Consider the following 21,917-nt stretch of genomic DNA (forward strand, 5'->3'; position numbering starts at 1 on the left):
TATTCAAATAAGAATGCTGGGCTATTCTATTCCCATATACTTAAAATCTCTTTGTCCTACATTGATAGATAGATAAATTAAGAAGAGCTTTATCACATTTCCACCAAGGAAAAAAGGTCAGGCAGCTGGAGAATAATACAGAAAGCCACTAATGACAAGAGCCATCTGCCTGTCATTTAAATGTTTCCTAAATTAGAAAAAAACATGAAATTCTTTTGAGGTTGTTTCTCCCTTTATTCCTTCAGTTAGATTCCATGGACAAAATGGGAGGAATTACTGCTCTCTCTCTCTCTCCTGAACCACTGAGTTGACAGGAAAACAAACAATCGAGGCTGACATGGAAATCCAGCAACAAGTCATACAAGTATGAGCTAGCAGAATTTGTTCTGTACCAGTGAGGCCTGCAGAAACCCGGGAAGCAGAATGATCAATGAGGCAAAGAGCACGTGAGTAGGGGGGTCCCCCAACTCAGGACCCAGCTGGGGGCAGCTTCTTCCAACTTCTGGTAAGTTACTCAACTGCTCTAGATCATAGTTCTTAATCTGTCAAATGGGATGATAACACCTGCCAAAAGGCGACAGTGAGAAGTGCATCATTAGACAGAGCACACCTGTCTAGAGGCCTGGCACCAGAGGCCTCTGCACACCAGCTACTGCTCTTACTCACCACCCAGAAAGATCACCCAGGGGAGGGACAGGCCGTACTGACCTGAGAGTGCCTCTCATTTCGCATATGAGTAAAACGTAGTTAGCTTCTTCCTTCTATGAATTCTCATTTGAAAACAGTTCAAAAAGCAATATACATTTTTTAAAAGACACCGAAGAACAGATTAAAAATGAGAGTCCTTTCCCACCTCCAATGCCAACAATAATCATTCTTACTTTAAAAATGACTATGGTTCTCAATTTGAGGTATATGCTTCTAATGTTTTTACATGTTTTATTAAGGAGTTTCTAAAATGGACATAGAACAATGTCACAAAATTATTCTATTAGTTGCTCTTTCACTTAACCTATCGTGGATCTCTTTCAGGATATGTTCATATGTGTAGATTCATGTTGTTGACATAAATTTCACATTAAATTTTAAATAAGATAAATAAGTGATATAAAAATAAATAAATAAATGGTTGGCCTGGGCACGGTGGCACACACCTGTAATCCCAGTGGCTCAGGAGGCTGAGCCAGGAGGATCGCAAGTTCAAAGCCAGCCTCAGCAAAAGAGAGGTGCTAAGCAACTCAGTGAGACGCTGTCTCTAAATAAAATACAAAATAGGGCTGGGGATGTGGCTCAGTGGTTGAGTGGCCCTGAGTTCAATCCCTGGTACCAAAATAAATAAATAAATAGTTAAATGTTTTCTCATTGTTGCTTAATTTCTAAGGATGATCAGAGCATTGTGATTGTCTTAAGTTCTAACCTTTTAGAGAAACGTGCTGAAATGTTTACGGATAAATCATATGGTGCCCATTAATAGCTTCAAATTGAAGAGGGATAGAGAGAAGGAAATTGGAGGGACATAAATCAAACAAGATTGGCCATGAATTGTTAATTAAGCTGGCTGATGAGTATGTGGGGATTAGATTATTCTGTTCTATGTGCTTTTGGATATTTTTTAAATTTTCCATAATAAAATAATTTTAAACCTTTTCTTTCTTCATCTCACAATTTATCTACTAAATGCCAAACAGCCATACTTTTAAATCACAAAATTAATTCCTGACTGATTAGATAATAATTTAATCAACAAGACTAATCATCCCTAACACCCTCCCCTAAGCAGCACAAACAAAAAGCAACTTAGCTTTCCTATAGTTTTGATGATGCCATAAAAATTCAAAGACAATAATCAGCCCAGAGAAGCAATGTTCACTAATATTAGGGGAGTTATTTATTGGCAAGTATAAATTATACCCTACCATAATTACTGCTTTTTGAAGTTACTGAAGAAGTGTTTTCCTTTTTCTCATATGCTGAAATTATTGTAGCTGGATGAAAAAGGAAAACAGTTCCTTAGTCTATACACAGTCAAGAAATCATAAAGATAATCTTGACTATTCTGTTCATCCAAACGGACACACACACACACCAAGACTTTTTTGAGTCTGTAATCTGTGTTTTGCTCTATGCATACCTCGACAATTCTAAGAGGTGACCTGGCCCGTGGTATCTCTTGCCTCTGGGGCAGTGGAGGAGGGCAACTAGGAAGACTGAGGAAACTGTCTGAATTCTACAGTTCTTCCCAATGTTTGTAAAAGCCTATACTCACAGAAGAGCTATGTCTCTGTAGCCTGGAAACAGATGGGAGAGACTAGCACTTTCTAGGGCAACAAAAGGGAAAAGGGAAGTTTTTTCAGTATTGGGAAGAGATCCAAGTTCAGAAGGTCCAGTGGGACATGGATTGAAAAGACCAGGAGTGTCCAGGTGGTGCACCCAGAGACAATGGAAGCTAATTCTCCAGGTTCAAAATTCTTGAATACCAAAGATGAACTGGAAGCAGTGGGTGAGCAGAATTTGACATGGTCCAGATGGACATTGGGTGTCTGTACCATCCAGTGAGAGATAATAATAAGTGAGACCAGAGAGAACTTCAACTGTGCTTTGGTATCTCTTGAGATTTTGAAACTTTGTACAATCTTTGGGACAGGAAAGTACTAATAAATGTTTAGATTTAATTTCTGCTAGCCCAAAGATATGATGAGAACTTAGATGTGTACTTCAGGGAATTTAAGGGAAACAAATATGTGCAATAGTTTTTACAGAACTGGATTTATGGTAGTTAATTCACACAGACTGCTGCATTAAAAATCAACCATGCCGATTAAAGTGGCTATAAAAGCAACCTGCCTCCACGCTGCAATCACCGTCCTTCACATCTGCACAGTCTTGTACATTTGGTAAGGTGTTTTTACATATGCTATCTCATTTGAAACTCACAGAAAAAGAGGGTTCAGTGACTCTCAAGCTGCTGAGAGTAGACAAGCAGGATTGAAATGGCTTAATGGAAGAGAGGACATCTGGTCACAAGGCATTTCCTTTCTCCTCCTTACACCACCAACTTCACTCCATCTTTTTAGGAAGAGGAGGAAATTTTCATTCCACAATTCATTTAAAAACATCTGTGCAAAGTTGTCATTTGTAAGACGGATCTCACAGAACCCACTGCTCAGGATGAGCTCACTTCTGAAGGGGCTCAGCTTAGGCTGCCACCCGATGGTGGTAGTAAGCATGTCACTCCTCACTAAACAAGAACCAAACATTCATGGACATATCTCAAGAGGAAGAGAGTCATGACACTCTGCAGTGCTTTCTTATAAAAACAGATTTCTTAAAACCATCCAATATTAAAAAGTTTTTGAATATTATTCTTTTAACACAAACATTTAAAATCAAGGAATTTATGGAAGTTGCCTTCAAGGATTGAAGTAGGTGAGATTTTTATTTTTCTACTTTGTACATTTCTATTGTTCATTTTAATTTTTTTTATTGATTACAGTGCAATTCATTACTTTTGTAACATAACTGTAATTTGAAAACTAGTCTTTTTAAATCAAAGGAACCTGATATCTACTTGAGTCTTTTCTCCTCTTTATTACAAAACATCATTGCTAGCTAACAAAATAGCTACAAACATACAACTGTCCTTTAATACTTTACAAGGCATCAAAAAAGAGTGCTTTGATTTCTTTCTTTTAATTATTCTCTTTTGTCATGAAAACCTTAGTTTGTCCATGCCCTATATGCCAGTGATTCCCAGCTACAGTGGGAACACCAGTGCGATAAAGTAGTCACAGGGGAACTCAGAAAGAGCATCAGAATTAAGAATTCTCTCTCCACCAACCCATGCCATCTGGTGAGCATGCAGGATCGAAAGCTCCTGCCATTGAATATTCAAGCATACCCTCAGCATACATGTAGTAATCAAGGAGAGCAGGTTTTTGTTTCTACTTTAAAGGGAAGAAATTCTACAAAAGGCAAAAGTAGTCTTATGTCTGTAAAACTACAAATAATAAGACAGCTACAAACATTAAGTGTCTTTATTTAAAATAAAAAAAAAAGGACATTGTTTTTGCAAAAGTGAGGTTCACTTTCTTAGAGTGGTCAAGAGATGTGAGAGGTGACGGCCACCACCCTGGACTGGCTCAGGTCTCAGCAGCCTCCCTTTCAACTACTGGATTCAACTCCTTTAAGCTCCTCTCTCCTTTTCTGGTAGTAATAACTCATCCTAGGTAAGACTGTTCTCCCTAGCCCTCTGATTTAAGACCGATCTTTTGTCCATTCTTATTAGTAAACACACAGATAACCTTTCCTCTTGGGAAAGAGAAACATCCATCTCAGGTATGGCTTGATATCTCCCATCACAGCATGTTCCTCTAGCCCCTCAGGTCCACGATTCTTTTCTTTCTGAGACCTACTTTGTCTTTCTCAAATGTCTTCCAGGTTTAGACCTGATAGCTTCATTTGCATGAATTGGAGATATTTTTTAATTTTTTTTTCTCTTCCCAATCCCCATAGCAACTGGCTTCTTCAGAAACTTCCTCACAAAGTCCAAAGATATCATCTCTCTTTTAAGTGAACAGAACATTCTGAATAGAATTAGTACAGGAAAGTAAGCTGGCTTTATTACCACATCCTTAGACTTTTTCTTTTATAAAATGAAATTTTAAAAAAACTGTCAACTCAGCTGGATAGAATTTGTTGGGTACTCTGAGGCTTATAAGTAATTAAATGATGTGTATAAGTCTAAAAGATGCTGTCTCACCCATTTTTCAATAAGTATTAAGTACATTAAGAACTACATTTAATACTTAATATACTTAACTATTAAGTATGTTAAGTATCTTCCTGTGAAAGATTAGGGCAAGTATAACCTCAGCATTGCCCCTGTGCACTTGCCACCATGTTCGGTTACAATAAAAGGCAGGCGTCATGAAACACTGAGACAGTAAAACAACCCTGTCATCACTTTCAGTTGATATAAAAGGAAGGTGAAATTTGAATTGGGCCCTGAGAGGCAGATAGGATTTGAAAAATTGAAGGAATTGAAAACCTTACCCCAGGCATCATTCCAGAAAGATGTATTTATGTGGAGGGTAACCTGGAATGTTTGGAGGGATGGTGGAAAGATCAGTTTGGCTAGAAGAGGATAATGGAGATGTACAAGGTAAGGCTAAAGAGCAGGGAGATAAGGCTAAAAGGCAGGTGAAGTCCTGACCACCAGGTCTTGACCTGGGTTTGGATTTTTATCACACAGGTGATAGGACCAAGTAATTATAAGAGGAAATTAGTCTAAAAGAAATTAGGAAGTGTAATCTAATATTAATCTCTGAAATGTCTTGAGAATTCCTAATACATTCCTGTTCCAGTCTCATTTTTCCTCCCTCCACTTCCCTTCTCCCTTATCAGACAGAGTCATTTTATAAACCGCAGTTCTCTTGTGAAATTTTAAAATGGCATCACTCTCCGGCTCACAGCAGTTCAATAGCATCAGACCTTCAGGGAAACCCCAACACCTGGCCTGAAGGTGCTGGGCCTGGCCTGCCTCTCCAGACTCGTTGCCTCCCCCAGGCAGCATCCAAACCCCTCCCCTTTAACTGGAACCTCCTCCTTCACTCCTACCTGCCCCTTTCCCTTTTTTGTCAGACAACTCATAACCCATCTTGAGGTCTTCACTTAGATGCCACTTCCCAAATGAGGCTCACAGAACTCAAGTCCAGATTAAGGTCCCTACCACTCTTATTTCTATTGACAGTTCTTAGGACCCGCATCCTTCTCTGTGACACATCCTTGGGGAAGGCATGGTTTCCCCAGAACCTACCGAAGGACCAGGAACAAAAGAGATGCCCAAAAATACTTGTTCCACTGAAAAAGGCAGAAGGCAGAAAGGAGTGTATGGAAGTCAGCCATAGATTTAGGCACAAATTTGAGGATGATTAGGGACATAGTAAAGAAAGAAATGGAATGTTAACAAACCTGAATTTCAACTGAGTTAACACAATTTGGTATATATAATTAGAAGGTCCATCTAGTTGAGTGATTACCAAGTCCTGGCTGATCATTAGAATAATCTAGGGAATCAGGAGTGTTATTTCTTTTTGAAGTGTTTTAATTTCCTTTGGTCATTCTGACATAACAACTGACTGATGTTTAGGAGTAACCTTCCCAAATGTCCTGTGAGACCATTTCTAGCACCAATGTCCTGATTTGACCAAGACACCTATGAACAAACAATCGACAGAACCTGATAAATTACTTAATGTAAGAGCAGAAGGAACATATTATACTTCATATAACATATTATACTTCATATACTTCATATAACATATTATACTTAGCCTGAAGTCACAATTTGCATGTGTCAGGCAGATAATACTTGTCTAATGAATGAAATAGGGAATCAAGAAGAGGAAGCATTCTGTGAAAAAAAAGACAGATTTGACTTTGAATATGAGTTTCCTGACACTTAAACAATTCTTTGTCCTCTGGATCTGTCTCAACAGAACTCTCCTCCTTTTTGCCCTAAGTGAAGGTCTGCCCTTGGTATTGCTGATTGGGCTATCATAGCAACGATCTCGTCTTTGAGGATTGGCACCCAATCTCTCTTAAGAATTATCCTCCCTATCACGTACAATCTTGCTGAGTTTGCAAACCTGGTCCTATCCTAAACTAAAACAAAAGCGATTCGCTCCTTAATTTTGGAAACTGTAACTAAGAGCAGAGAAATCAATTGCTGTTCATCCATTCTTAAAGAGGTCTTAGGTTCCCTACTGCTTCCTACATCCTGGGCTGTCCCAGCTTCTGTCCTTTTAATTTAACCTTGTTCTTAAGCCTTCTCATCAATTCTATGAACTACCAGTATACATCTAATAAATCCTTGTTTTGTTGAATAAGTCATTTTGGAATCTGGTACTTGCAAACATATAAATTAACAAAATCTAATAATATAACAACTTTGTCTCATTGCATAAGAGTTCCTTCCTCCGCTCACAGCAGACTCTTCTACTCTAGTTTCTGCACTGGGAAGGAACACATGGCCAATGCAGTCTTATATTAGTGCTGTCAAAAAAGAAAGGAAAGAAAAACAGAAGAAATGCAAACCATGCATGCAATTTAAAATTTTCTAACAGCCATTTAAAAAAGTGAACAGAAACAGATGAAATTAAATTTAACACTACGTTTTATTTAAACCATAATATCCAAACTATTATTTCAACATGTAATCGCTATGAAAATATACTGAGATATTTTACTTTTCTCAGCCTAAGTCTTTGAAATGTGGTACGTTATTTACACTCACAGTATATATCTCCAAGTCAGATGCTAAATTTTCAAAGGTAAAAGTGATAATAGCGCTATGAATACAAAAAACTATTTTTTAAACTTAAATTAGCTAAAATTATTCAGTTCCTCAGTTGCACTAGCCTCATTTCAAGGGCTATGTGGCTACTCTACTGTGCAGCTACAAGGGAACCTTCTCTTATAGATCCAGTAGCTGACTGGAATTGGAGACTCTCACTCTTCCAACAAATTCCATTATGAAATGACTCAGAACTGTGTGGAGGAGACCTATTCAAAATATTTCTTCCTCCAAAACAATGTTTCCTTGGCTGTTTAACTACAAAAGGCTACCATAATATTGAGTGTGACGACTATCCTCTGTGTTCTATAATTCAGTAGCACGGGAAGATCAAGGAGTTATCCTCCCTGTCAGGGAGTTTAATTCAAAGTTAAAATTACACTATTACTCTTAAATCACTTTTCGTTTATTACATTTTAAAAGGTGGAAAGAGACTTTGGGGATTCACTTCCGGTATTTCATAGTGAAATAAAAATATAGAATTTTGAGTGGAAGGTTGAAGAATTTGACCTTTATCCAACCGACAATAGCAGCTGTTGTAAATTTTGGAGTCAGAGTAATATGATAACATCAGTGTTTCAGGAAAACAAATCAAAATCCAGTACGCAAGTAAACTGGCAATGGCAAAAGTGCACAGGGAAGGTGTGGCACTTCTAACATCCTTAGCTGGCTGTACATGTGCTCTTAAATCTGCCAGGAATGTGCTTTCCTCTTCTTACGCTAGCAAAACACATGCTCATCCTTCAAAATCTGGCTCAGTCACCTCCTAATTTCCTGGATGCAGATGGCAAACTGAGTCCCTTCCTCCCCTCTGCTCCTACAGAACTTCTTTTAAAATCCTGTCAGAAGCCAATTTAAGACAGGCAGCAGAACAGTGGTTGCAAGAGGCAGAGGAGTTACTCTTTAACAGGTACAGAGTTTCAGTTTTACAAGATGCAGAGTTCAGTGGATGAATGGATGTGATGGCCGAGCATCAATGGGAACAACTAGAAGGACTTTCCAGCAGGTTAACTCCTCCTTTCCAATCTCAGCTTAAAGGGAGGGCCTTCTCTTTTCCAGGCCAAAATGGTTTAGGCACTCTTGCTGTACCATCTCATGAAGCGAGCTTTTCTCCTCACAACTGTAATCCATACCTAATTTATGTGGTGTATTCATTTACTAGGGTCACCATAACAAAATTATACAGTCTGGGTGGCTTATATGCATTTTCTCACAGTTAAGACCGAAGTGTTGGTGGATCTGGCTTCTTCTGGGGTCTCTCTCCTTGGCTTGCAGATGGCTTTTCCTTTACACACACACCCCTTTGGCATCTGGGTGTTCAAATATTCTCTTCTTATAAGCACACAGGGGCAGCAGGTGTAGATCATTGGTAGGGCATTTGTCTAGCATGCAAAGGCCCCGCGAGTTTGATCCTATCAATCAATCGATAAGGATACCAGTCATATTGGGTTAGGATCCACCCTACATGCCTCATTTAAACTTAATCACTTTTTTAAAGGCCCTATCTCCAAATAGTCACATTCTGAGGTATTGAGGGCTAGAACTTCACTATGTGAATTTTTGGAGGCTACTCTTCAGGATACATGTGGTTAACCACTATGGTACTCACCCGGCAAACTCCATGAAAAGAGGGACTTTGTGTAGTTCTCCTTTCAAAACCTTTACAGTCGCTATACCTAGAGTACACTCCACCTCCGACTCCATACAACAGGAATTTCTCAACTTTCATGATACAGCACTAACATCTGACAAGAGCCATCCTGCACTATGTTATCTAAAGTAACCTTAAAAATCTCTCTTGCATCATTAGTTTCTTTCCACCATGGCACTCGCCACTTATTTACGTTCAGAACATCAGCTTTAGAAAAGGGCAGTCATGTGTTTTTACACACTGCTGTACTCCAGTGTCTCACTCGTATTTACGCATGAACGAGTTTCTGTAACCACTTAGCATATTTAATGTCTTTATTTACCCCACTGAGGAAATCTGCAGGGCTTTTAAAATCCCACATGCTTTTTGAGTCTCAGCTTTGACACTAATCCAGCAGGTCCCTTACCCTGTCTGGTTCTAACCCGTGACAGCAGTACCTTCCTCAGAGTTCTGACAAGGTATGGTGCCTGGCTCAAAAGTGTGACCTAAGTGCCTGCTACTGGCTGAAAAGCTGGTGTCTCCCGAAGCGCGGGCCTGGCTGCCGAGGGCGTCCTGGGGGTGCACGGGGCACTCTGCAGTGAAGCGCTAAGGCGACCCTCCTTTTGATGCTCTCTCAACTCTGGGGTGGAACGAGGTCCCTCGTGCTCTTGTTTTGACGCCTGTCCCTGCCTGCAGCTCTCTTTTGGGGAAAGACAGGGCACAACGACGCACCTACCCGGGTGCCCACTGTCCTGAGCCCAGGGCCCAAGGGCCGCTCCGCAGCGGGCCTGCCGAGGTTCACGCCGCCCGCTCCCCGCGGCTGGCGGTGCAGTGGCAACCGCCTCCGGAGGCCACGGGGGACACAAACTGAGCTACTGCACCGCGAGCGGCGGGAATTCGGGGGACTGGCCATGGCGGGCTGGGGCTGGTTGGGAGGGGCGGCGGGAGGTGTCCCCGACGGCCCGGCCGAGGCGGGCCTCCTCTTTGGGGACTGCGCGGCGACAGCAAGTCACGGTCTTTCCCCACGCGCTTACCCAGCCTTTCTGTGAGCCGAGGGCACGCAGAGAAGGCGAGCGAAGAGCCCGGCACGCGTCCGGGCGCCAGACGCAGGGGAGGGGCCGCCGGCGGGTGGGGCGGGGCGACGCGAGCGGCGTGTGACGTCACCGACGCACGCCGCGGCACGCATGCGCGGAGGGGCTGGTGGGCGGTGCTCGCGGCCGGAGCCAGCATGGCGGCCGAACGCAAGACCAAGTTGTCCAAGAACCTGCTGCGCATGAAGGTGCGCGGGTACTGGGGGTCGAGCGGGGCGACCAGGCCCCCACCTCCCAACCCGGCCGGGGACGAAGCGGCGGGCGTGCGGGGGGCAGCAGGCAGGCCTCCAGCGGGCGCGCTCATTCGTTCCCCGTGTCCCCGGACCGGCTGGTGCCGGCGCTGGCTTCCGCGAGGTGCTGGGAGGGTGCAGCCGGAGGGTCCCGGACTCGGGGAAGGCGAGTTCAAGGGAGAAAGAGAGAGAGGGAAAACACGAAGGTTCCGAGAACTAAGGAAACCCACTGGGTCTGGAAGGCAGGGAGTGTCAGGCGGGAGAGGATTGGTTTTTGGTTTTTTGGTTTTTTCCCTTTAACTAATGAGCAGTAGGAAGCTGGTGGGCACGGGGAGCAGCCACTTTGGCTGTTATACTTCTCAGGATTACCCTGACTGGCCTGTGGAGAATATGTTAGTGGGAGAAAGGCCCGACAAGCACAGAATGGTAGCAGTTGAGGGAAAGTGAATTGTCGCCCAACTTTGAACAAAATTGAGTTTAAGATTTGAAATTCAATCAGTTTAACCCTGTCTTTCAAAGTGGCACCAAAAAAAGCATGGTAAAATGAACTCAGGAATGAAGGCAGAAATCGTTAAGCCTTAAAACTTGGGTAGTAAGATAGCCAATATTGACAGCCCTTGCTCTGTACTGTTCTAAGTACTTTCCATACGCTAATCCTTGTGATTCACATAGTCACCCTTTGAGGAGCCTGTGGTCCTTATCCCTCTTGACAACTGGCAGCTGAGAGGAAGTGACATGCCTCAAGTTAACACAGCTAGTAAGGACTGGAACTCAGTTCATCTATCTCCAGAGTGCTTACTCTTGATTACTACTCTTCACTGCCTTTTACTTGCTGGAGATGGTCCTTGACTTACAATGAGATTATGCCCTGATAAACCCATCATAAATCAACATATGAAAGGGCATGTAACACACCTAACCTACTGAACACATAACTTAGCCACCTGGTACTCTGTAGAGTACCAGTTGTTTACCTTCCAGTTGGTGTGGCGAAAAGGGAGCTGTAGCTCACTGCTGCTCTTTAGTATCACCAGAGAGCATCACACTGCATATGGATAGCCCAAGAAAAGATCAGAATTTGAGTATTATTTCTACTGAATGTGTGTCACTTTCCCTCTATCATAAAGTCAAAAATTCATTAAATTGAACAGTTTTAAGATGGGGAACATCTGCACTTACAAAAATTGTTAGATATCATGTTTAGAGAGTGGTGGAATTTCCAAGAAAAAAAAGTAAGGTGTAAGTAATGTTTTGAAGATTAAAGAAAATGTTACATATGCAAGATTTAAAGGAGTCGAGTTTGGATGTAACTAGGGATTAGGATGAGGAGGGGGCAAATTGTAGCATAACTTACATAGTTTATAAAGTACTTCTTTTGTGTATATCAGCAAACTTTGAGTCTTTACTGAACAGAATTTTATTTTGGTTATGGTTTATAATCTCATTGATTTCAGAGAAGTACTGAAAAGATTCTAACACTGGCGTTGACTCTTGGAATAGGCCAAATAAAGATGTGCTGGGTGATTAGGGCTGGGACTGAAGATCTGACTCTGGAGTTAACAAGGAAGAAATTGTCTTAAAACAATTACCTGCCCCCCCAAGAGGATTAGGAAGTTGCAGTTGGATGTTGGAAGCAAAGGAGAGATGGGGAAATCACCCAGCTTCTCTATGTGGGTCAGCAGCTTCAGGCACTGACTAGAAATAAGTTAACCAGCAGGATCACAGGTGACACTGCATACTGAGAAAGCCGAGTGTATACTGTGAAAAGTTATGGGGCATCGTAGCCTGTGTCACTGTTGACCCAGAGCTAAGTGTAGGCAAGTGTGAGATCACTGAGCATTTAGTTCTGACTCACTTGTTTTCCATGCTCTTAAATTCCATTGACTTAGCCGCTGGACAGTGGGTGATCCTGGCAGGAAGTAGAAGGAGAAGGATGTGGATGGAAGGTTTGCCAGTATGATAGATTGCTTATAGAGAAGGTGCTTATTTGTGGCTTTAACTCTCTTGAACCCTTGGGATAGGCTTTGGTGAACTTTTTCTTAAAAGTTCAGATAATAAATATTTTAGGCATGTGGGCCAGGCAGTCTTTGTGGCAACTACTCAACTCTGCTCTTGCTGCTCAGAACCAAGTGAGCATTATTACTGTGTTCTAGTAAAACTTCATTTGTAACAGCAGATGTCCAGCCTGGGGGCTACTTTTCCAAAGCCTGGTCCGGATCCTCATTTGTGAGGGAGACTAAATCACTAGCTTTAGAATGTATTCTGAGATGCTGTAGTTAGGAAACCACTTGCTGCCTGAGAGTGGAGGTGCTCGATTCACATCTACAGGGCTTCCATCTTTCAATGTGTACAAAACATAGATATATGAGTATTTGTGTACCATAAAGAATATCTACCTGACTAAAAGTAGAGAAAATGGTAATTGGCAGGATTGGTATGTTTAGCACCAAGAATGTGAGTGTTGAGAGGAGGCATCTGCGTGTTGAGAGAACCACCCAGGAACGAATCTGTAAATAATAAGACTGGTCTCGGTTCCTTTACATTAGAGGGCCTTTAGGAACTCTTTTCACATGCCAAGTGCAGCCTAAGTACCAGCAATATGAGACAAACAAGAGTGCTGACATGGACTTTGTTTTGACAGTTCATGCAAAGGGGACTGGACTCAGAAACCAAGAAACAACTAGAAGAGGAAGAAAAGAAGATCATCAGTGAAGAGCACTGGTACTTGGATTTGCCAGAGCTTAAAGAGAAAGAGTAAGTGTATTAGAATTTATATTGATGATGTTTGGGACAGTCAGAAGAAAATCCCTGTAGATTTGACTTATCATTCCAGTGACATAAAATAATTTCTGTTCAGTTTCTTGGGTTAGCCTCACAAATAATTTCCTAAAAACTATTAAACCTATAAAAGTTCTACCTGGATCTATACATTTTTACTGGTTTCCCAGCCATCATTTATAACACGGTCCTTTTTTTTTTCATTGTATAAAGGAATCTAATGCACACATCTCTGATAACAACAGGGGGCTTTTTAATAGGAAGCTATCATATGCTCCGTATCACATTATGTTCCAAAATGAGATGTGTACTTTGGGCCACCCCAGTGTTGTTTCAGTAACAGACTGAGCTTCTTAAGGCAGGTCAGGAACTTTTGTTTCTTTTCTTTAACTGTTACTACTTTAAGGACCATTCATCTAGCACACATTCACTGAGTCTAGAGTGTGTTCCAGGTACTTGGCTAAGCACCTTATATCATAGCAAACATAAGAGCAGCCCATTTCCATTCTGTCCATCTTGCAGCTTAACAGAGTAGTTTGCCCAGAGCCACCCAGGTAGTCAGTGCCAAAGCTGTGATAGTACACAAAGACAGTTTCCCAGAGCAATGGATTCACCTCGTTTATTCATCTAGATTCTTCTGGAAGCTCCTTATGATTGTTCCCTGATAATTCTTTTGCCTTGGCAAGCTCTGCATGTATGATTTTACTTAAACGTTTGCCCAGTGGCTGAAAATACTGCATACTTTTCAGGCACATTTATGTCTCTCCTTTCTTTCCTTTGTAGTATGTTTTTGATTTACCATGTTATAGTCCTTTTTTTTTTTTTTTTCTGACTTTCCCTGGACCTTTTGAAAGCTTAGATGTCCTTCTGTAAAGACAATGTTTGCCCCACCAGGAAGAAGAGACTTTTTTCTCCATTTGCCTCTCAGAGGGAGCAAGGTGTTGGTGAGAAGAGAGCAAATGCTGCCAGAGATGTGTTGATGGGGTAGGGGCAGGAGAGGATCAGTCCTCACGAGGAGCCGTAATCTGGATTTGTGCTTTGCCTTGTGAACTTGCTCTGAGTGTCCAGGTGGTCACTGAAGGGTAGGACAGTTTTGATCTTGTTTTCAGTATTCTTTTTTTTTTTTTTTTTTTTTTTTGGTCTCCTATACACAGAAAATGACTTTAGATTCCTTTCCTTGGAAGGTAACAAATAACTTTTTGCCCTTACTCAGAATCCTCTGGATGTGTAGGTGTGTACATCAGCACAGGATGTTGGCAGGAAAAGATGGCACTGTCCAGTTGTGCACTGTCACGTTGGGTGATTGATTCAAGGAGAGCATACTGGTACTCTTGCAATTTCCATTCATAATTCAGGTTCCCTAATTGTTTCTTCACAGTATTCATATTTTCATGTAAATTCTTGAGCATATTTATAATTATTGTTCTAAAGTCCTTTTCTACTGATTCCATCATCTTTCTTTTGATTTTTGTTTGTTTGTTTGAGGGTGGCATTTTCCTGCTTCCGTGCATGTCTCATCATTTTTTTACGTGTGCTTTGCTGTGTGTGTTAACTGGTAACTACCTAGATTTTGTTGTCTTCCTTAATAGAGTGTTGAATTTTGTTCCATTAGGCAGTTAATTTACACTAATCAGCTTATTTTTGTTAGACTAGGTTGGATAGCTCCCTCTTTAGGCTTAATTTTCCCTACTCCTAGGGTGGGGCCTTTCTGCTCAGTATCACAGGGTGTTCAGGCTTGACCTCTATTTCCTGGCTAGACAGAACTCAAACATTACACTTCTGTGTGTAAGCTCTGGTATCTGTTTAACATATAGTTGCAGGACAAGTTTTCTTTTCCAGGTATGGTAGACTGGAAAATAGCAAGGTTCTTATCTGTGGAACCTGTTACCTTATGTGGCAAAATCGACTTTGCTGCTGTGGTTAAGTTAAGGATCGTTAAATAAGAGATTGCTGCGGTTTACCTGAGTGGACCCTAAACGCAGTCATGTTCTTCTATGTATTAATCCATTTTTAATTTCAATAATCAAGTGCCTGAGGCTGGGTAACTTCAGAACATAAAGAAATTTGTTTAACTCATGGTTCTGCAGGTTCAAGGGCATGACTCAGGCATCCTCTGGGCTCTGGGGAGGACCTCATACTGGATGGTGCATACGGGAGGAAGAGTTACCATCTTCAGACAGGATGCCAGAGAGTCAGGTTCAGGCTCAGATTTTCTAACTGTTCGTTATCATGAGAATTCACTCCAGGAGGACCCACATTCCCTTCCAAGGGCATTCCCCTCCAGTGACTTAAGGACCTCCCTCTAGGCTGTACGTCTTAAAGGCTTCAGGACTTCTCGCTTGGCCTCCTTGGGAGACAAACCATTGCATCTTATAAGAGGGAGGCCAAGAGAGATCTGACGTACAGAGCAGGCAACCATGAATGAAAACGCTGGAGTCATGTAATCCCAACCCAAGCAGTGCTGGCCATCACCAGAGCTGAAGAGGCAGGGGGCAGATTCTCTCATAAAGTCACTGTCCTGTGAGCTCCTTGATTTGACAGTTTTCACCTCCAGAATGGTGAAAGCTTAAACTTCTCATGATTTAAGCCACCAAGTTTCTGGTAATTTGTTACAACAGTCATAAAAAGCTCAGGCACCACATAACTGTTCTTCCAGAAGGCATCTCTGTGAGCTGCTTCTCCTGATATTGTAGCTTCACCTGCACAGCTTAGTGTTCCACTGGAGGTTCAAGGGACCCCACAGCAGGTCCTGGATTCCCTTGTGTGTGTCTCCCTGTCTGTGGTCCTGACCCATGTATTCTAGCCACCTCTGTCGTCCCAGGCTTCAGCTGGTCTTCAGGTCAGCAGGGTTGGGCTGTTTGTTTCTGGCTTCCTGCTCCACAACCTGGAAATTGCCTCTGGGCAGAAAGCCGTGCATTCGTGGGGCTCACTCCATTTGGTCAGCCAGTGCTCTGATGTAGCAGGAATGTATCTGTTCTATATTTTGCCCTATTTTGTAGTTGGCCGTGACGTGGTCAGGAGTGGAATAGCCTGCTGGTTTTCTTCTGCTGTCTGATGGCAGTGCTTTCCTCATAGTCGGGCACCACTCTGGGCTCAGCCTCCACGAGAGCAGTCGCTTTTTCATTCCCGACTGTTCCCAGCCTCTAGAAGAGAGCCTGCGCTGTCTGATCCCTTGAGTGTCTGCTCAGTGAGTCCTGCTGTGGACCAGAGTCCCCCACAGCCAGGCGCTTGCCTTCCTGGCCTGCTCAGGGTCATAGGCAGCTGAGAGTGCTCATCTTGGATCAGGCTCATGAACCCTTTTGGAGACAGTGCAGTCCTCCTCCAGGAGAGCCACACTGCCTTCTGCCTCGGTGCCAGTGCTGGCCCCCAGCACGGGATTGTTCTTCCTGGGCTACGGTGGAGGGTGAGTCGTTTCAGTTCACACCTCACCACCCTTATTTCTGCCGGTTTCTACTTCTCATCCAGCTTTCCCAAGGTTCTTATGGGAACATCCAGGGCCAGTCTTTAGTCTTCAGGGTATTTAGCTAAACACTTCAAACAGTGAAAGCTGCCCAGGCCTCTCGTGGATATTTATTCATTTGATTTGTTTAATGTTTCATTTTCCTTGATGTTTTATAAGAATTGGAAGGGTGGGGACAAACATCAAATTTTGCTACAACTTTGGAAAAGTCAAGTTTACTAGTACTTTTGGTCTATACATCATGTAGATATTTGTGCACAGTATTGAGAAGAGCCCATGCCTCCAGCCTGTAGCTCGAGTCTCACAGGGCCTTTGCTGGCTGAATTAATCAGATTTTATTTCCAACCCTGGGTTAGAAATCTTATTGCGTTTTTACTTGATCCTACTGAGAACCATCAGATTGATTTTTTTCTTCAGCCTTGATTTTTACTTGCTCTGCTTTGTTGTGTATAGACTTGCCATTGATACAGGCTTATTTTCCCATTTAGGAGTGTCATAATAGAGGAGCAGAGTTTCTTGTTATGTGAAGATCTTCTCTATGGAAGAATGTCATTCAGAGGATTTAATCCTGAAGTTGAGGTATTAAATATAATTGCTTCAAATTTAAATTTTTCCAATTGAATTTTTTCTGCCAATAGTTGAGCTTAGGTTTCTCCCTACCAGGTATCATTTCTCCTCATTATATAGAAAATAACAAGTCTTGAAATACTGCTGTAGCTATTTAAGGAAATTGCAGGCGTTGCAGTCTAGTTTTATGGAAGAATTGAGTAGATAATTTAATACAGCAGCACATGGTCCCTGATGGTGCCACTGTGCTACAGTTTCAACTGGAGTCTTTTACAGGAGTGTCAGGATTTTATTTGAATGATGCTATTATGAAAACTTATTTTCTAGCATCTGTAAATGTATCTTTTCTAATGGAAAATGTTACTTTAAAATTGTATAATTTGACTTTAATGGGCAGATTTCAATCCAAGTTTGTAAATAGACTTTTAAATGAATCCCTTGGAAAGTTTGTTCAAAAGATGGATATTCACCTTGTAGCTGAGCTGTGTGTTTGAATTTCTTGCCTCAGGTTTGCAGAGAAGTAGACCCTTAATTTAACACCTTTATAGAACTCTGGCATATGTGTTGGTCCCATATCATACTTGATCATCCAGATGGACATTGGTGATACAAATCTTTAGTTCTGTAAATATCACTTGAAGCCGAGTCTTCTTGCCCTTGACATTATTGACTTATGGGACCAGATCATTCTCTGTGGTGGTGGATGTCCTGAGCATTACAGGGTGGGACAGTTTTCTACCCACTGAATGCCACTAGCGCACACACTGTCCCCTTTAAACAAGTTGTGACAACTAGAAGTATCTGCAGACATTGTCATTCATTTTATCCTGCTGGGAAGAATTGTCCCCAGGTGAGGACTGCTTCTCTAGGATACCTCTGGAGAGCCACCATTGATCAGCCTTGCTGCAGGGCTGTATTAAGGATGGCAGGTTGGGGAAGGGAGTACATGATGATGAGGTGTTAGGTTTACTTTACACAAAGCCAACACTAACCTTGTTTGGTTTTAATATATACTTGGCTTTGGCCTGCTCAGATCTGAAGATGGAAAGAAAAAGGGGGTATGAGGCAGAAAGAAAAAAAATGGAGACCGAGTGTGGGATGTCCAAAGAGCAGGGTTTGGGTGGCACGCCCCCCAAGGTATGCCTGGTGTGGGAACATGGGGGTGCCTGAAAACACTGCTGGTTGCTGTTCTATGATCATAGACACCCTCTCTGGGGAAGGTCTGTCACCTATTTGCTTGTTGGTCCTTTAAGTGTTAGAGAAACCAGTTGAACCTGTTTCCTCATCTGCCAGCCTTTCTCATCCATGGCCCCCCCAGCCCCACCACCAACTGTAACTATGGTAGTGTACTTTATCCTCTTTAATTTTATTTTTTTAGTCTGCTAGAGGATAGCTATTATGAAAAGATTAATGAGGGAGAAGAGGCCGTGGCTCAGACACCATGTGCCACGCCTCTTCCACCCGAAGTTCACAGTGGGCTTGCCTGCAGACTCCGTGCATTGTTCGGGGCCAGGCTTCCACTTCTGCCCGCACTGGCTGCCCTCCCACCCTCCACTGAGACATGCAGCCCAGATTACTGGTGACTACACTTCTTCACTAGTACTTCTTCTGGACTCGAAGATGGGAAGTTGGGAGGAAATCTGAAGTTTACTTTTTTCTTTCCCCCCTCACTGTATTGTGGTATGCTTCACACACCTTAAATATGAGTGGCAAAAGATAAGATACACAATCTAAAAGACACTTTGAATTCCTTGGCACTAAATATAGTGTGGTGGGGTTTTTCTTACTGTTCTATGACTCAGAGCTGAGCTGTAGCAGCTGTGGCATCAAGTGTACAGGGAATCCCTTATAAATTCCGACTCACCCTCTAGGTTCTTTGACTTCAGTTTCTCCACCTTCAAATAAGTTTGATGCTAGTTCCTTTCACAAGCCTTGTGCTAGCCCTTATCATCAACACTGGTGTACTTTTCAGAAATTGATGCTTCAGATGAATGCTAAGAACAAAGCAGAAGAAGAGGATGAAGATGAAGTAGTAGAGCTTGATGTGTCAGATGAGGAAATGGCTAGAAGGTAACTGTTACCTGGGAACAACTTTGCAAGCTGGGCCTTGTCATTGGCACCTTGTGTGTACTTATCTTACCCTATAGGCTGCTGAAGCTTTAAAAGAACTCCCCAGAGCTCGGCACCGCGGCACACACCCTAATCCCAGCGGCTCAGGAGACTGAGGCAAGAGGATTGCAAGTTCTCAGCAGCCCTAGCCAATTAGCAAGGCCCTAAGTAACTTAGCAAGACACTGTCTCAAAATATAAAAAGGGCTAGGGATATGGCTCAGTGGATAAGCACCCCTAGGTTCAATCCCCAGAACCAAAAGAAAACTGAAGAAAGAGTGCCCCAGCAAGAAGACTGCCTCTTCTCAACGGCCTCAGGTGCCTTCCCTATGGCAAGCTGACCGTTGAAGTCTCTCCAGTGCTTCTTCCATGTACTCAAGAGAGGTTTATTTAGAGTAATGCAAAAGCAAAACCAGGAAATGATTCAGTCGTTTTTTAAAAAGTTCACAAAGCTTTAAATCAAATTGTTTCTTTTAATCAGTTTATACTTATCCTATTCTTTTCGTTGCCTTTGGTTTGATATTCTTGACAAGACTCGATTTCTACTTCATTTGAAATTAAACTTGTGCTGTGTGTCATCTTCACAGATATGAGACTTTGGTGGGGACAATTGGAAAAAAGTTTGCCAAGAAGAGAGACCGTGCCAATTATGAAGAAGATGAAAATGGAGACATAAGACCAGTTAAAGCAAAGAAGATGTTCTTAAAGCCCCAAGATTAAAAATGATGCCTTAAAATATGTCTGGGGTGACTGTGAAAACAGCAGACTTTGGAGCCCATTTCAGTGGCATCCTTTATCTGGTAATACTTGATGTTTGTAAGGAGATGTATAATTTTAGGAACAGGCTGTTTGAAACAGATGTGTGATGGATGTTATACATCCTTTTCCAAAACGGATTAGGCAAGAGCAGAAGTCAAGCCTGGATCTTCAGATGTACATAGGCACAGCGTTGCTTCCTAAAGAGTTTACCTCAATTTTTTTATATAGTTCTCCAATCACTGACCTTGAACTGACTCCTATAGATTAATGCCAGTGTTTAAATTGCCCTTGTTTATATTTTACTTTAAATTATCAATCATATAATTATGTCACGCCAATTCATACATTCATTTTAGAGTCAAATGTCATAGGAATTTATTATGTGTACATTGATCAAGAGCAAACACACCTCTCCAGCCTGAAGTGTTTGCATGCTACCAGTCACTATCACTTTATGGTATTATGTTTTCTTTTAAGGCATTTAATTTTTTTTAAATGTTCTATAATAAACATCTGTTTCTACATGCTTTTTCTGTTTTCTTATACTTTCAAATAATTTCATTCTAGATAATATAACTTATCCAAATAGTAATTTTTTAAAATATCAGTCATTAATTTAAAATATACTGATATATTATATCGAACCATAAGAAGTTGCCTTGTGTGGGTCAAAACCAGTTGTCAGCCTCCTATGATACAGGCCAATAGAACGTACCACTCACCAAACCATCTCAGCCTGAACCTGTTCTAAGTATCAGGAATAAGTGTATCTGTGTCCATCTGGAGATAGGTACTGAAAACCTTTGAAAATTACTGATTTCATTTAGTTTTGCTCTCAGCAAATGAATGTGGTACAGGTAGATTTGGGTTGTTCTGTGACCTCAGTTCTCTGGTGAATCATGACGAGTGAATTTGAAGAACCAGGCTTTCTTTTCTTGTGAGGGTGGGAACAGTTCGCCTGCAGTGTGCTTCGTCTTGGAGCCGTGTTGAAGTGCCTCCCCATGCCCTGCAAGCACCAGGGCCTACTGAATGTCTGATGCACACTGGCAGCATTCACGGCATTCGTGACAGGAACTCAAGCAAGGTGGCGGCTGTGCCTCTGGAGTCCTGTTTACCCTGTTCTCCATCACCAGGAGCAGTGGGTGTGATGGGATGGTGGAATGGTCTGCTAAAGACCCACTGTAGCCCTTTATAGGATATAGCACCTTCTCTGGCAAAATGGAAATTTTGCTTTGAATTGGGGACCACTACATGAGCTTTTGCTCAGTCAAAATGTGTGGTCTGGAGTCATGCAAAGGGAGAAGGCATGAATCCACACTTCCCACGCCTCAAGGGACTCCTGAGGGAGTACCACACTTACCGGGGACAGTGGTTCCCTTCCTCTCAGTTCCTGCCCTCTTGATGGACCCCTGAAAGGAGGACTACCACCAGGTGACAACAATGTTTCTGTTAAGACAGAAATTGAGACTTACCTGGTTATTTACTAAACCAACAGGGAAAGGAGTGTATTTACTCTTGGCTAGTGGAGTGATCTTAGAAACAAAGTGGTGGATGTATTGTCCCTACACAGTGGTTGAGGACAGGATCTGGAGCCCAGGGCACTCACTAGGGTATGTTTAGCAATTCAGTGTCCAATAACAGAATTTTAATGGAAAATAACACTAATCTCAGTGGGGTGTGACTCAGACCTTTTAGACTATTACATTTTAGGACACCCCACCCCATAGAAACCCTGAGAAGCCAACATAGGTAAAACATACAATGTGTGGATGTAAGTTTACTAACTGCACCTGTGACCAACAGTTGCCGAAACAAGCTACTGCCCCAGTTACACTGTGTGTGTGTCCACTGATTTCTTCCCCGCTTCCCCTTTATTTTGTATAAGCCTGGGGGATTCACTTGCTGTTTAGTCTGTGGCTAAGATTTAACTGTAACCGAGG

General features: G+C 42.2%; 1 protein-coding gene and 1 long non-coding RNA gene across 2 annotated transcripts in view; one reads left to right on the plus strand and one right to left on the minus strand.

The window, feature by feature from the left end:
- LOC306647521 overlaps nucleotides 1-10,107 on the minus strand; it is a 60,258-nt gene extending 50,151 nt beyond the window's left edge. The window contains exon 1 of the long non-coding RNA XR_013760116.1: nucleotides 10,019-10,107. This is a non-coding gene — a long non-coding RNA (uncharacterized lncRNA). The remainder of the gene's footprint in view (nucleotides 1-10,018) is intronic.
- Nucleotides 10,108-10,153: 46 nt separating this feature from the next.
- On the plus strand, nucleotides 10,154-20,501 carry MPHOSPH6 (M-phase phosphoprotein 6). The gene is made up of 5 exons (XM_079118003.1): nucleotides 10,154-10,263; nucleotides 12,947-13,059; nucleotides 17,032-17,122; nucleotides 19,083-19,180; nucleotides 19,806-20,501. The coding sequence occupies exons 1-5, from the start codon at nucleotides 10,213-10,215 to the stop codon at nucleotides 19,936-19,938; spliced, it is 486 nt and encodes a 161-aa protein (XP_078974129.1). The 5' UTR covers nucleotides 10,154-10,212; the 3' UTR covers nucleotides 19,939-20,501.
- The last annotated feature ends 1,416 nt before the right edge of the window (nucleotides 20,502-21,917 follow it).

This window comes from Sciurus vulgaris, assembly GCF_902686455.1.
Source record: "Sciurus vulgaris genome assembly, chromosome: 17".
Taxonomy (NCBI): domain Eukaryota; kingdom Metazoa; phylum Chordata; class Mammalia; order Rodentia; family Sciuridae; genus Sciurus; species Sciurus vulgaris.

Coding starts and splice junctions, on each gene's coding strand:
- MPHOSPH6 (XM_079118003.1), top strand. CDS start 10,213: ATGGCGGCCGAACGCAAGACCAAGTTGTCCAAGAACCTGCTGCGCATG. Junction 10,264..12,946: donor AGAACCTGCTGCGCATGAAG/GTGCGCGGGTAC, acceptor TTGTTTTGACAG/TTCATGCAAAGGGGACTGGA. Junction 19,181..19,805: donor GATGAGGAAATGGCTAGAAG/GTAACTGTTACC, acceptor TCATCTTCACAG/ATATGAGACTTTGGTGGGGA.